This window comes from Colletes gigas, unplaced genomic scaffold (genome assembly GCF_013123115.1).
Source record: "Colletes gigas isolate AHSC1104 unplaced genomic scaffold, ASM1312311v1 Colletes_gigas_Sc00015, whole genome shotgun sequence".
NCBI lineage: Eukaryota > Metazoa > Arthropoda > Insecta > Hymenoptera > Colletidae > Colletes > Colletes gigas.
Genome location: NW_025106644.1, coordinates 4,896,639 through 4,911,797, shown reverse-complemented (window position 1 = coordinate 4,911,797; position 15,159 = coordinate 4,896,639). Strand labels below are relative to the sequence as shown.

Here is a 15,159-nt window from a genome sequence, read left to right as displayed (position 1 = left end):
GAAGGTGCTCGTTGAAAAATTGTTTAAAAATCGAGGATCGTCTCCGGAATCGCGGCGGCTTCACACGATGCTGGGGCCCTCCAGACGTCGGCGCCGCTTTCCCACAATTAAGAAGGCGCCTTGGTATCTCTTGGCGCCTACCGCGTACACCACACGGCCACGCACTCACCCACGACTCCCCCTGACAGTGTGCGGACCCTGTGTACGTTCAATGAGATCGACCATGAAATAATAAACACCGAGCGTCCGGACCAAAAGGATTAACCGCGGATTCCTGTCGATCACTATAACGTGTCCTATCGCGATCTTAACATTCAGAATCTATGATATTCGGTGGTCCACGTTGCAAATAAATGGTAGTTGCAAAAATTTAAAATATTGAAATAGAATATTCTTGAGAATCACTCGACGATTGTTCCTTTATTTTGTACATTTATCCTGAGACCAAAGTAATCGTGTACACTAATTCAGAATCTAGATATTCGCTGGTCCACCTTGTGAACACCTTGTTTTGGAGTTGCAAAAATTTAAAATATTGAAATAGAGAATCACTCGACAATTGTTCGTTTATTTTGAACATTTATCGTGAGACCAGAGTAATCGTGTACTAATTCTCCCTATACGTATTTTTTGAGCACTTCAAGTAGCCCTTTTATGTCTCAATAATGGCGCCACTGTTGGGTGAAAGTTTTAGCGTTGGTGAAAATAGGTCAACGTCAGATCTACGTAATTTCGAATGAAAATTAACAAGAATCGTTAACCTCGAGCCAAGTTAACTCTTTCGAACGGAAAAATGAGACTGATTGGAGGTGTCAAAGGTTTGACGCCTCGTCATCGCGCGGTTTCGATTTCTGGGGGGCTGGAACGGGGTTAGAAACGAAAACAAAACAATCCATTTTCCTTGCACGAGGATCTCGCTGCCCTTTCCCGCACCCCCGCCAGCATCGATGGAAAGTAACATATTCCAGACGCCGTCTTTCGAGACGCCGGGAACCCTTGACTCTCGTCGTTTCGACTCCGAAAAATCGCCCTCTTCGAACCCTCGGGCCCCCCTCCCCCCTCCCCTCCTCAATTTTTGCCAATTCCTCCTACGACGGTTTACATTCACTTTGGAAACAGATTTTTACCAAAAGTGTACACATTCTCTGGGTTATAAATTCATGGGAATGGGCCAATGACTTATCAGAAGGATGCACCAGAGAAATATTGGTCAACTTATGGGTGAACTCTTAGGTTCATGGGAACATACTGTAATACCAACACTAAGAGTAATCTACCAATTTCGTTAAAGAATTCGAGGCCTACACGATCTCAGATTCGAAGTTCACAGCCATTAGCTCTAAAAAAGGACTTTCTCATGGATGGATGGAATATTTTTCAAATTTTTCGATCGCCAAAAGAGTTCCCGCGAGGAACTATTTCCCATCAAAGGGTAATACTTGTGTCAATTTGCTAGATCACCTTGATCATAAAGTTGGCACCGCCATTAGTCCCGGTTTCGCTGTTTATCGGAGTAGTGGCTCGTAAAATTCCAGAAGGCGGCAATCCCGCTCGAATCGAGATTTAATCGTCTGTTTTCGAAGCAAGGTTCGCGGTATGTCTGGATTGGCTCGATGGTTCGACCATAGGCGGGCCTTCGGCTTTCTCCTCCGCCCCGAAACGTTAGTCACCGCGTTATGGCTGTCTCGCGGGCAAAAACAGATTCGCCGTCACTTTAATCGTCCCTGCACTTCCGATCGTTATTATTATGCGTCGCGGAGTCGATTGGATTTTTTTTAAAACAGGTTCCTCTCCTCTGCTCCGAAATCGGGATCAATTCCGAGCAAATCGAACGTAAAAGAATTCACAACAAAAACAACAATTCCGAGATAGAAAATCCCGAAATTTCAGGTGAAATGAAAATTAACCAATCCGTGAAAATCGAGGACCACCCCCCTCGATCGGTGACGTAGGGTGTGCTGGTGAAAATCTTGGCTCTCTCTCGCGCTCTGCCACTGGCGTACACCCACACACACACACACACACACACACACGAGTGGTGTCCCTGTGCCACGGGACCAACACTTGACTCCCTCGGAAGAGCAAGTCACATTACACGTCTGCCCTCCGGCCTGACCGTTCAACCGTGACCATCCCCCGTGCGCGAGCAGACGCGATTTGACGTTTAACTGGCGCGTTCGTAAAACGATCCCCGACAGAGTGTCAACAAGGTCGTAACGAGGCTTTATAGTTTCGCGTTCGCACCCCTTTACGGCGTTTCGAGTGCAATTAACCCTCGAGGAACCAGCTCGTAGAATTCACGGGGAAGGCCTTCCGATCGACAGAGACTCGGTTTTGCATCGAAACATCGAAAGTTCTTGTGAAAATCGAAGATTGATCGTTCCAGTGAACCACCCAGGAGTAATCAGCGAGTGACAGTGCATCCTAAAGTGCAGTTTCGCGATAAACGTCGAGAATGCATTAGAATGCTGGCCTCCTCGATCTCCGGAACCCCGTTCAGCGTCCGCGACATTCTCAGCGAGGATCAGCAACTGAGCATCATGGATTGCTACCCGAACGCTCACCACCAGCACCAGATCCAGCAGCAACACGTGGCCCAAGAGTATTACAATTACATCGTGCCGGAGAGTCAATGGGAATTCGAGAAATTCAAGGAGCAAACCATGCAGAGCTACCCCCATTACCCGGAACTGAGCCACGCTCATCAGCTGAATCAAATACCCCCGCAGTATCAAGAGCCCCCGATCATAGAAGACGGTACGGTTTCCAAACGTTCGTTTGCTTCCCTTCGTGGCGATTAAAACAGTGATTTTGCACAGGTAACGTGGTGACATCGAGCAAGACCGAACTACGGAAGGGTCAGTCCGGCAAGAGGACCAAGCGGAAGCCCAGAGTTCTCTTCTCCCAAGTAAGTATATCTCAACCTCTATCCACTTAAATTCGAGTATTGCAGAGTTGATCCTATCTCTTAATCCCGTTCCAGACTCAAGTCTACGAGCTGGAGCAGCGATTCAAGCAACAGAGATACCTAAGCGCGCCGGAGAGAGAGTTGCTGGCGCAGACTCTGAAGCTGACCAGCACCCAGGTGAAGATCTGGTTCCAGAACCGTCGTTACAAGAACAAACGGGCGAGGATCGAGGACGCGGAGAAGCTGCAGGCCCAGAGCATGAAGAACCAATCGCTGAAGAAGATCTCCGTGCCGGTGTTGATCAAGGACGGGAAGCTGAACATGCAGGACTCGTACAATCCCCCGTACTGGCCGAACATCAGGCCGGAGTTGACCGTGTCGGTGCAGTCCGAATTCCGAATGAACGAGATTCGGCACACGAGCGACGCTAGGATGGACTCGAGCATCAGCCCGGAGTACAAGCAGGAGATGAGCTCCGATATGAGCGGAAAATCGAGCTTGAGCGGTGATCTGCAGCCCAGACAGCACGTTCAGGAGTACAGGAACAGTGTCCCGACGGTGCACGATTGTCAGAGGCAGATCAAGGCTGAGTACAAGGACAACGAGACGCCATTCCCGGAGATGAAGTGCCTACCGACGGACAACAAACCGATCGTCAGCGACGGCAGACCGGCCATGGGGGTACCCAACGGCGACTACGGGTTCGCCAATTACTTGGGACCGGCCAATTACCAGATGCAGTACGTAAATTACATGGACCAGGTGCCCATGGACCAGAATCTCCAGCGACTGTGGTAGGGGGACCGTGATCTCGTGCAAGACTCCCTCGTGCTTCGCGTATTATTTTTTTAACTAGGAAATTACGAAGTCAGAACGATCTAGAAACGTTACCAAACAGCTAGCCAAAGAGTCGAAGGTAGTTTCAAGCTGGTAATTAGCTGTGTTTTCTTTCTCTCTTGGAAATAGTAACGCGCCACTCGAGTAGCGAACGGAAATCGCTTCAAGTGGGTTTTGCGGAAACGTCTCGTAATTCTGCTTTTTTCGGTTTAAAGGATCTCGAAGTGTTCATTGTGTTGATTGTGCACGATTGATTAAGTGAAATTGAAATACAATAAAGTATTAAGTTTGTGAAACTTTGGCCGTCGAATCATTCATCCCTGGAACCTCTGCTCCTTTTCCTACGCGATGTTAGATAGAAGCTTGATCTTATTTTTTAGATTAATTAATTTCCAATGAAGTAGCTAGGGGTGTAATCTCTAAGGGTGTTTAATGCGGGGGAAAAGGTGTCTCTAGTTTTGTAAAGGTGGATGTTTCGGACACCCCTCCCCCCCTCCCCCCGGGACGGTGAGCGACGATAAAACGAAAATATGGCGAAATGGCATTTATAAATAGGTAAGTTCTGACAGCTTGAGCGAAGCCATGGGCGCCTTTTAGGTTATCGCGCAAGCACGACGGGTCATCTGGCAGTCAAGTGCCTTCACATAGACGATTCACGTCGGTGTAATCGTTGTTCATGGTGCTACTGGTGCCATAAAGGGCCATGGGAACAAGCTGATAAAAATGTCGGTGATATCGGCCTTCCCATAGGCTCGCCTAAGCGCGTACCAGCCTTCAGACTCCGCCTCTGTGCACCTGTGCGCACCTGCTTTTGCACCTGCCTGCACTTGTCGCGTCATTCTTCTGGACGAGTTCCAGAAACCTCCACCGGCCTCGAGACGACGCGTAAATTTAAACCGCCTATGAATTTTTAATGGAAAACAATATCTATCGTTCCTTCCACGAACCAAAATTTCACTCTGAAAGCCCCCATTAGGAGACACCGTATTCGCATAATCAATCATCGGAAGTTAAACGTTGAAATTCGATCCTATTTGCCTGCGCGGGACAGGGAGGGCTTAGGCGAATCGACGAGAAAAATTGATGCTGTTCAAATAGACACACGCTCTCGTGCGTATGCATAAAATCCTTCGAGGCTCGTTAATCACACCGGGCAGCCTTTTTTCCCCCAGAGTTTTGATCGATCAACCGCCGGTTAATACGAAGTTTATGGCGGGAAATTATTTCGATAAGAATTCCAGGGGATTTATGGCGCGAGGGAACGGAAACTGATATCACGCGCGATATTCTCTTACTAATGTTAGAACATGACGTACGGGATGTATGAATGCGCCTCGAAGAAACGCAACGAGACGTCACAAAGTGCCAATTATAGTTTTCGACTGCTTTTATTTCCATTCCTCGCGACCTCCGCGAATTATGTTTTATCGCGTTTTTAAAAATATTTCCGCGCGCCGTTACGTCAGTTTTGAAAATATTCCGCTGCTCTGCGATCGGTAAGTCAGCGTTGGATCTCTTTTTTACCACTGTCGGTGCGTTCCCAGTGCAGGGACCTGCATGTTCGATAGAGGAGACAGAAACGCACCGCGATCTCTGCTTTACCGACAGTCGAAAGGTCAGAATGCATCCTTATCTAATTTTGGTGTGCATTTCCTGGCGCGCTCTATGCAATAAGATTTATTCAAGAAATCATTTTTATTTCTCGTTTATCAAATATCGTATTCTTTGCATTTATTTTACGATTAATTCTACGGTGATATGAATTGAAGTTTCCATCAACAGGAACAGTTCCCCGGTGTCACTCGCTTTATAGATCCCCTGTCGGCTGCCACAAACGTCCGGAAATAGTTCCCAATAAACCAGACAATCCGCAAACTACCGACACGTCTAAAAAAAACCAGAACTTCAATCGATCAAACGTTTGTGTACGAAATTATTAGTTACACGTGTTAGAGTCTCACTCCTAGGTGTATCAAAGTAGCGAATATGTCGACAACCGTGTATATTTTTAGATAAAACGTCGCAACGTTTAGGGGGGGGGAGGTTTGGTGGTTCGACGACGATAATTTCGGGAAGATTCAATGAACGTATAAAGGCGCGGAGGGTCTCGGGGGAGAAGATGCAGGACTCGAAGGTAAACGGAGCCAGGATGAAAGGAGAGGAAGAAGAAGTAAATGAGCGAGAGAGCGGTGGCGGCAGCGTATACTAAGCACTAATATTACATCTCTGGACTGACAGACGCGCGGACTTTAAAACCCAAGACTAACAAACAGTTAGCAGTCATCCGGTCTTCTTGTTTTTATATTCTTATGCCCGCCCATAGAGCGTGCTCCTTCGTCCACGATCTTCGTTACTTTCGTTGTCGTCGAAATGCCTTTTCCCGTCGATGCTTCGGGGAACGCGTTCTTGCCCCTACACGACGATGCAAAATATTTTTACGAGGAACACTATTTTTCCCCCCCAAACCGGAAATTCCTTACGATTTATCGATCCCGAGCTCGCGCCTTCTTTGGCCCGGGGGCAAACACAACGAAATAATAAAAAAAACGAGTGTTTGGGGATTTTCTGATCTCGGGGATCCGAAGAGTCCAGCTCACCGCAATCCGCCGCGGTCTATTTATAAAAGAACGATTTTAGAGCGGTTAACTGTTACGACTGGCCCGATCGAAAGTGGCCGAAACGATCGCCCCGAAACTCGGCTTGATATTTCCAGCGATTGCTCAGCCAGGGGGGGGGGCGGTAAAAAGAAATATCCAAGTGGCGGAATCGAACTCGTAAGAAAGCGAATCGGTGGGGGTGGCCAAAGAGCACAAGGGGGTTGGGATCGTGGACGATGGAGGGTGGGAGAGGAGAGACGAGTCTCTGGTCTCGTTCGAGGGTAACTGAAATAAGGTATAATTTTCCGCGCCAATTAAGGTCTTTAAGAATTGCGACCAATTGAGCGGGAGGGTCAGGGCTTAGCTCTAGGGGAGAGATGTACCGCCATCCCCCTATAATTTATTATTGATTAGATCGAATCGAGAAAAAGAGAGCCGAAGACGTGGTCGTCTTAAACATTCGCCCCCCACCGAGACGACACTCTCTCCCCTCTGAAACCAGTAATAGGGAAATGACGGACGTTTTTCCGGTTCGATTACTCGCCACCTGCTAATCGTCGATTCCTGGCACTCTCCGGAACGTTCGAGGCTAGAGAATTGAAAATTGACTCGAAGGAGGCGATGACTATTGGTCAAGTATTTCCCGAGAGAATTTCAAGGAATATCGTGTCTAGGAAGGTGGAATTATTTCCTCGTCGATATCCGGAACGCGCGAGGCCATCATCGGATCAAGTGAGGCGTGATCCACGCTCCTGTGGTTCACACTTAATTAAACCGCCATAGGAACTCGGCTGGCAGCACGTGGCGGACAATGCTGCAAGTCTTTAGCGGCGATTGTTATGTAAAGCACACCCTATATATGCACCGCGCAGTTTCCTCTCGACTCGATACGAGACGAAGTACGTACAACGCTCCTGCCTCTGTGCCCCACCGTACCATCGCGGGGAACTTTTTGAAAGGGGTTTTCGATGGCTCTCGTCTCTCAAGACGAAAATCCTACGTAGGGCATCAACGTTGCGTAAAAGATATTTCTATCGTGAATTTTGTCAATTTGAACAGTCGTCTTGCTGCAATTTTTTGGCGAACGTGCTCGTCAGCTGAGTCAATAAATCATCGACCTTAAATCGGGAACGAACACTTGCACGAAGTAGTACTCGGTCGGATAAAACGACGTGTCACGCGCGATACCTGAAAGACGTCTCGAGCCACCCCTTCGTCGCCGCCACCCCCCCGGGCGGCTCGACCCTGAAAAAACCACGAAGATCCCACTCCCGGGGGGCGAGCGTCGCTCGTCACCTAGAGAAGGCTTCGTGGAAGCATCGATTGGCTCGGTGGGGAAAGCGGCGTCGCGGGTAGAGTCGTGGATTGGTCGTAGGGCGAGGCTTGCGTCGTGACGGAAGCGTCGTCGAGCGTCGCGGGGACCAACCTTGGAGGTCATTCGAGGCTCCACCTACGCCGCGAAACTCGAATTCCTGGAGCGACTCGAAACTTGGAAATTTTTGCTCCGCGAACAGCGATAGATCAGAGTTGAAAGAGGACTGGGAATCCGTAAGAACCCTACGGCGGTGTCCGATATCAGCGCGAACATCGATCCACGGTCGTTAAGGGTCGGCGAAGTGACGCGTAAAAGTAAAAAGCGTGTTCGCGGAGGAGGAGGATCGTGGTAAGTCGCGAGTGGAGGGATGAACGGTTGGTGGGGGGTGGCTGGGATAGAAGGGGAAGATAGCCAGCGCGGGAGGAAGGGAAGAAGGAAGCCCCGGTTGAAGTGGCCGCGGACTAATTCGAAAAATAAGTCTACGCGCGCGACAAGCACACTTGACCGAAGCACACTCGGTGCGGAAGGGTGCACGCGGCCCTCGAGTGCTCGCCAAACGACAATTAATAACGGACGGAGCCGGGTGCACCGCACTGACAGCAGATTACGCGGACGCGGAAGTTACCGACGAGCGCCAGTCGACTCGCGGATCCGCCAGAACGTGGCCGGATCGTGCTCCACCAGCCTAAAAAATTCGTCTCTGTGCTCGCGGCAAGGACATGTCCGTGTCCAGGACCACGAAGGGTGGCGTTCGGGGCTCGTGATATCCCGAACGATGGCAGAAACGGTATCGTTGGAGCTGTGAAGAGGGTGAACGTTCGCGGAACGAATCGAAACTACGCCGGGAATCGCGAGAATAGTTCGCCGTAGCTGTAATTTCGTCGAGAGTTCGGTGGTCCACGAGGTGATGTCGGGGCGTGAAGAGACGATGGACGAAGAGAAACGGAGCGAAGCGTCGCCGAAACCGTCCCAGCTGACGCCGTTCAGTATAGCGGACATTCTCAGTCGCAGAACCTCTTATCCGGACCACGAGCGACGATCCTCGGAGTCCGACGAGACCCAGGGCGGTTCTTTGTTCGCGAAAAAATTGGAGGTGGATCGCAGAGAAGCTCGCAACGAGCTGGACCAGAGTCGGATGACACGGTTCCCGAGGCTCCCGTCGCCGGATCTGAACGTGGCCCGCGAGCTGGACATTCTCACGAGGAACCTGGTTCACGCGAACATCACGAACTTTGGTACCATCCCGCACCTGACCCAGGGAACCTTCAAGCACCTGGAGACCCTGGGTAACATGGCCGCCTATCAGCCAGCCAAGGACTCCAGGGAGGCTTCTCAGAGACAGCAGGACGAGGCTCTGGACATGAGCAAGAACAAATATCTCGGTAAGCGTTTCTAATTTACGTATGTCACGGGGTTTCCTAATCGCGATTCGCGTCGGTAGCCAAGGCAGCTCCCTTCTGGGAGATCGTGTGTCTGCCACGAGGATACAGGCTTAAGAGATCATTTAGCCCCACGGGTATCCTCGTAACAGGCAAGCTTTTCAAGGGTTTTTTTTTTCTTTTTAAGTTAACCCGAGCGCAGATAACGTGATCGAATGTAATTTTAGTAGCATAAGTGGTGCTCGACCCGGCAGACGTCACAAGTGGCCGGCACTCTACTTCTTGCACTTGTTCGATCCCTGGCCCACACTGTTGCTCTGTCTCGAGTCGTCGAGGATCCACGGATCGGAAGCAAAAACAGATTTAGATCAAGGTTACCGGGAGAACCGTCAGATTTCCCAAGAAATCGCCTTCTTTCGCCGATCGACAGCTCCTCGATTCTTGTAAGAGATAGGTCCAGGTGTCTCGATCAATTAACTGATCTAAATTTAAGGAAAGGATAAGCTTGTAAAAGGAAAGACCTTAGCATTGGGGGATATCATGGAACCTGCAATTAAGTAATTTCTTCGTACCTGGGACTGTTTCGTTCCTTTTCATCACTCGAGGGTGCAGGGCACGAGCTGGCACCGTTTCAAGCCTCGCTCACGAAATTTCCCCTTTTCCTCTATCGTTCTTGGGAATCACTTAATACGGTAATGGACAGGATACGCGAGGCAGTTCCTCGCAGGCCGTCTATTAAAGTCCCGTTTCCTGCCGCCATTAATCCAGAGTCGTTCGTAGAGTGGATGGATACAAAATTGTTTACGTATACTGTTCGATAAATTAATGAGAAGCACTACCCCTCTGTCTTATTAATTTCGTACGCGAGAAAGGCGAACCGTCCCCCTGATGAAGTTCCGTTTGCCCTGTGTTTGTGGTTCGTATGAATTTATTTGATAAACGACGGTCGAAGGGTTCGGGAAGGTACGAAGGGTCATCTCGTTGTAATCGGAGCGAGAGCAAACGGCACTTGCTCCTCGCGAACACTCTCGATGTAGGACGCGTAGGATGTTTGACGAACGTCAGAGGAGGGACGCATTAGCCGGACGAGATGGCACAGAGTTGACGTCGAAAGTGATCAAATATAGATCTCTCTAAATGCTTTGCGTCCCCCCATCGGGCCACTGCCGATAAACATTGACGCAGCACGAAGCACGAACCACGTACGAAATAATTATGATGTCATGGGACCTTTGGAATCCCATTTTTTTTTTCATCCGGAGTAAAAATAACAATTAAATAGTATAAAAGAGTCCCGGAATACACGGTCGACGAGACAGCCATCACGGGTGTAGAAAAGTAATAACAATAACAGGGCCGCGTGATTCGATTTTCTCGGTTGGAAAAGAAAGCAAGTAGGATTTTAGGACGGTGTGGAAAGACGATTGCACTCCGGGGCGCGACCGGTTAAACTTAGAGAGAGGAGAATTACCGTGGAACAGGAGCGTAAACATGTCGGAGTAGCGAGTGCACGTGTTAATGTTTGAACGAGACATCAAACGCGGGCGGAACTGATTCGGAGCGTTCGCCGCTTCTATGGCTGTCAGAGGATGGTTACTCGTTGGTCCACCTTCTCGTTTACCCTCCCCCCCTCAGTTTTAGCTAAAACGCGTTTGATTTACGATCGCGGATGATCGGTTTTCGAGCGTGTACCTGGGTGCCGCGAGATCTAATAATCGATGGTGATGGGGGTTTGTGAACGATGGGAATTTCCAGAGGACGCGGAGGAGGACATGTTCGAGGCGCAGAGCCACAACCAGAGTCACCAGAGCAGAAAGAAACGGAGCAGAGCGGCGTTCTCGCACGCCCAGGTCTACGAGCTGGAGAGAAGATTCGCCGCGCAGAAGTACTTGTCGGGGCCCGAGAGGGCGGACCTGGCGCGGGGGTTGAAGCTGACCGAGACCCAAGTGAAGATTTGGTTCCAGAACAGACGGTACGATCCCCATTCCGGGTGATAGCGGTCATTCATTTCCGTAAAATTGTTAAAAATCTCGTAAAATCTCCAGATACAAGACCAAAAGGCGGCAGCAACAGGAACTGGGCGCCCTGGTTAATTCCGGGAACGCGAGGCGCGTGGCTGTACGCGTCCTCGTGCATCCGGACGAGCATTTGAGGGGACTGCCACTTCGTGGTTCCGGCCAACTTCCCGGACAAATCTCTGCACCGCAAATTCATCCCGCGAACAAAGCGCTCGGTGGTTTCCCATACTACTGCCTCCCCTATCATCCCCTGCTCTGTCCGCCCCTTCACTCCGCTCATATTCAGGTGCAAAACACGATCGCGCCGGACCTCGATCCGAGCCAGCTCTCCAAAATCAACGACGAGAAATAAATCGCGCGAATCAAACGGTCGATCGTCGTTCATTCCCGCGCAACGACTAACCGAAATATTTTTTAAACCGATTCTCCTTGGCTACTATTTTTAACACTGAAACCTACCACGACCGATCAAACGACCGTATTATACGTAAAATATACGTAAAGGAGAGAATCTTCAGTTTCCACTGTCTTAGTACAGTCATACAACGCGTGTTAAAAATAGTTGAACTTTAGACCCCTGCAGTTCCGAAACTATTAATGTTTTGTTAATTATTGAGGTATCGTTAGAAGCGGCAAAGCCTCCCCTTTAAAATGGTTTTTGGTTTTTGACGATCGGACTTTCCGTTTTCGAGATATCGCAATTTATGTAAAGGGGTAATTTTTCAAATAGTTTTTTAGACCTCTCTCTCTCGCGCGTGAGTCGCCAGTTCATTGACCTCGCGCAGATGTAAACAATGGAACGTAAACAAACCCTATCTCCTCAACTAGCCACCGCATCGACTTCAGACTAAAATCGCTATATCTTCGGAACTAATTAAGCTATCGACTCGTACAAACGCTCATTTTAAAGGGCATTTCATCCCCTATCCGATGATTGCGCTAAACACTATAATTTATGCTCCCTTCCATGTTTATTTTGCAATTTACTTTGACTCTACATACCCAAACGCGATAAAACTGAATTTAAATTTGTACAGAGGATGTTTTGCGTAATTATCATCCCAGTCTGCCTCGTAAAAGAGAAAACCAGTTATTTGACCGGTCATGGTAGGAATGGATGTACACAAAGTGTCGGTAGGTTTAGTGTCCATTAGAATTTACTGACGATTGCCTCGGGGATCTATCCGGCTAGTTTAAAAAGATCAAAAGGAGAGTGTTGTTTCTTCGTTTTCGTTAAGTTTCATTTAAGTACGATTTAAGCTAGTCCTCCGCGATTAAGGTAAGAGATCGAGATTCCTTTTTAATGTTAGAAATGTTTTAATTCGTTTCGCCCACTCACTTACTTACACACACACACACACACACACCACGTACACAGTCACATTGTAATAACGATTAAAGAGCACGGTATCGATTATTCTGTCGACGCGTAGCGGGTACGTTAATTATAAATTTACTTATAAATATTATTACAGTCCAGGAAGAGGACCGTGTAAATTAGCATGTAAATAACTGTATAAAATGCAATCCGTGTCGATCGGTATCGATGGCTGGAGTATTTATTTATTCTGAGTCCTGGAATCGTAACTAGAAGTCGCGATCGACGCTTCGACCGGCGCTGTATTTAAACTTTGAAAACCAACAACGAGTTTGGGCGACGTGCCGACTGCCACTTTCAGTTCTACACTTTAATTCGAAGCAAATTGTTATTGCAAAGCGACATTTTTCTGAAATCCGATTGGCAGTCGACGCGTGGGTAGCTCCGATCGATCTTCGGACGAGAAACGGAAGCGTTCGAAGGACCACCATCGGCGCTCTTAGCGTCAGGAGCTGGTAAAAATGTTCAAAGACCTTTTTTTTGCCCTGCTCGGTGGTTTCGTGTGCAATAAAACCAAAGGGCACCTGTATCGATTAAGCGTTATCACGATTTATTATAAGCAAGCGCCAGGCTGACTCCATTGTTTCCGCGCACCTATGTGATGATACAGATCTATTCAAATATATCAAGTGGTTCATTAAAAAAAAAGAGTAAAATAAAAACTGACGTCTCTTCTTTTCTTCACCCTTCAACGACCAGTCCCGAAACGTCTGCGTCACGAGATCGTAAAAACTTGACGCGTTTCACCCGACTTCGTCCCGAACAAGTAGTTTTTTTTCATCCAGCCATGCTTTTACGCGTGTTCCCTGAGTGTAACTGTTAAAACGCGGGGGATTTTTTCTCGTACACAACTCCGAGGAACCGTTCGAGACCAACAGGTCCTAACGAGGGAGTTGAAACTAGGAGAATTTTACTCGGAACGCGCCGATAGGTAAACTCAAGGCTCTCCGCAACAACGTTTTAATCGTTCGATGGCAGATTTGAGTCGATCGAACTGTGCATGGAATAAATCGACGGGATGGAACCGACTTTCCCATAAGGGTTTTAATAGCTCCGGCTGGGTGGGCCCCGACAGACATCAGATATGTTTATTCAGACGCGGAGACGAGCAGACTTAACCGACGGACGAGGAAAAAAGGCTAGATCCGACACTCATCTGTTATAAACAAAGGAGTTACATTATCCTCCACGAAAGGGCCTTTCCTCCTCGCGTTCAAAGGACCGCCAAGCAAAGACAGCTTCGAAACTAGGATAAGTATATCGAATATCTGTCTAACGAGTAAATTTCACTAACGTTGCAAAGACATTATTCGGTGCATCGACCTGCACGCAACTGGAACAAAACAATAACCGCGTCTAATCGCGTCTCCGCACGGCAAAGTGCATTTTCAATTAGAATCCGCGGATGGAACGAGCAGACATTTCTGCGCGATAAAATCCAGCATCGTTCGTTCTCCGCGGGACCATCAATGACAAAATTGACTCGTACGGGCGAGCAGAGATCGGTCGGAAGATGGATTTTATAGTCGTTTCTGCAGTCCATTACTGCTACGTTTATATCACGTTCTAAACATTCGAAAGCCATAATGCTCTTGCGTTGAACGAGGCCTTGTACCGACACGGCTACAACTAGTTTCCGAACTAGCAGGGATTACTTGCGGTTTCCATTAACAAATTAACACGGACCATTGTACAGGGGGAGGGGGATGATCAGCCTTCGGATACGAGTGACCTATTTTTGAAGTACCGCGTCTCGCTATTCCGCGACCAAGAAAAATAATTCCTTCGACAACAAATTCGATTACACCATTGGATCATATAAAACTATTAAATAAGATGTTGCATATCATTTCAAAATATTGCTCTAATCAATTTATAATATCCACTTGAAAATTTAAGGGATAGTTTAAGGGATGATAATATTTGTTTTCCTTCAAATTATACGTCAGATGCAACATTGTAATTAACAAAAACCGTATTTTTAGGAACAAATCCAATAAAGAAAACTGATTATTGTTGGTTAACCCGAAAAATATGAGCGTTAAGGGGTTAAATGACATTTTTTGGATCATATCAGGCTATTTCATGAGAATTTCATTGTACATCGTTTCAAGATATTGCTATAATCAATTTATAATACCCACTAAAAATTGAATTTTCTATATTATTAAATAGGATTTTTAGATCATATCAGGCTATTTCATGAGAATTTCATTGCATATCGTTTCAAGATATTGCTATAATCAATTTATAATATCCACTTGAAAATTGAATTTGCTCTATTATTAAATAGGATTTTTGGATCATATAAAACTATTAAATAAGAATTTTATTGTATACCATTTTAAAATATTACTATAGTAAATTTATAGTATTTAATTAAAAATCATATTCAATTATTGATAATTTTCACTGGATATATGAAAATTTCTCTATTATTAAACAGGATTTTTGGATTATATAAAACTATTTCATAAGAATTTTATTGTATACCATTTTAAAATATTGCTATAATCAATTTATAATATCCACTTAAAAATTGAATTTTCTCTATTATTAAATAACATTTTTTGGATCATATCAGGCTATTTCATGAGAATTTCATTGTACATCATTTCAAGATATTGCTATAATCAATTTATAATATCCACTTGAAAATTGAATTTGCTCTATTATTAAATAGGATTTTTGTATCATATAAAACTATTTCATAAGAATTTTATTCTA

The 15,159-nt window shown here is 46.9% G+C and overlaps 2 protein-coding genes across 2 annotated transcripts; both read left to right on the top strand.

Moving 5' to 3' along the window:
- Positions 1-2,465: 2,465 nt before the first annotated feature.
- On the top strand, positions 2,466-3,706 carry LOC122399951 (homeobox protein Nkx-2.5-like). The gene is made up of 3 exons (XM_043401054.1): positions 2,466-2,757; positions 2,820-2,908; positions 2,984-3,706. Exons 1-3 carry the CDS (start codon positions 2,466-2,468, stop codon positions 3,704-3,706), a joined length of 1,104 nt encoding a protein of 367 aa, XP_043256989.1.
- A 4,879-nt stretch (positions 3,707-8,585) lies between these two features.
- LOC122399954 (homeobox protein Nkx-2.5-like) lies at positions 8,586-11,406 on the top strand. Its single transcript, XM_043401059.1, has 3 exons — positions 8,586-9,039; positions 10,792-11,008; positions 11,082-11,406. Exons 1-3 carry the CDS (start codon positions 8,586-8,588, stop codon positions 11,404-11,406), a joined length of 996 nt encoding a protein of 331 aa, XP_043256994.1.
- Positions 11,407-15,159: the final 3,753 nt, after the last annotated feature.

Excerpts from the sequence above, each read along its gene's own strand:
- LOC122399951 (XM_043401054.1), top strand. The coding sequence starts at position 2,466 with ATGCTGGCCTCCTCGATCTCCGGAACCCCGTTCAGCGTCCGCGACATT. Across the intron at positions 2,758-2,819 it reads GCCCCCGATCATAGAAGACG|GTAACGTGGTGACATCGAGC; the intron begins GTACGGTTTCCA and ends GATTTTGCACAG. Across the intron at positions 2,909-2,983 it reads CCAGAGTTCTCTTCTCCCAA|ACTCAAGTCTACGAGCTGGA; the intron begins GTAAGTATATCT and ends ATCCCGTTCCAG.
- LOC122399954 (XM_043401059.1), top strand. The coding sequence starts at position 8,586 with ATGGACGAAGAGAAACGGAGCGAAGCGTCGCCGAAACCGTCCCAGCTG. Across the intron at positions 9,040-10,791 it reads GAGCAAGAACAAATATCTCG|AGGACGCGGAGGAGGACATG; the intron begins GTAAGCGTTTCT and ends GGGAATTTCCAG. Across the intron at positions 11,009-11,081 it reads ATTTGGTTCCAGAACAGACG|ATACAAGACCAAAAGGCGGC; the intron begins GTACGATCCCCA and ends TAAAATCTCCAG.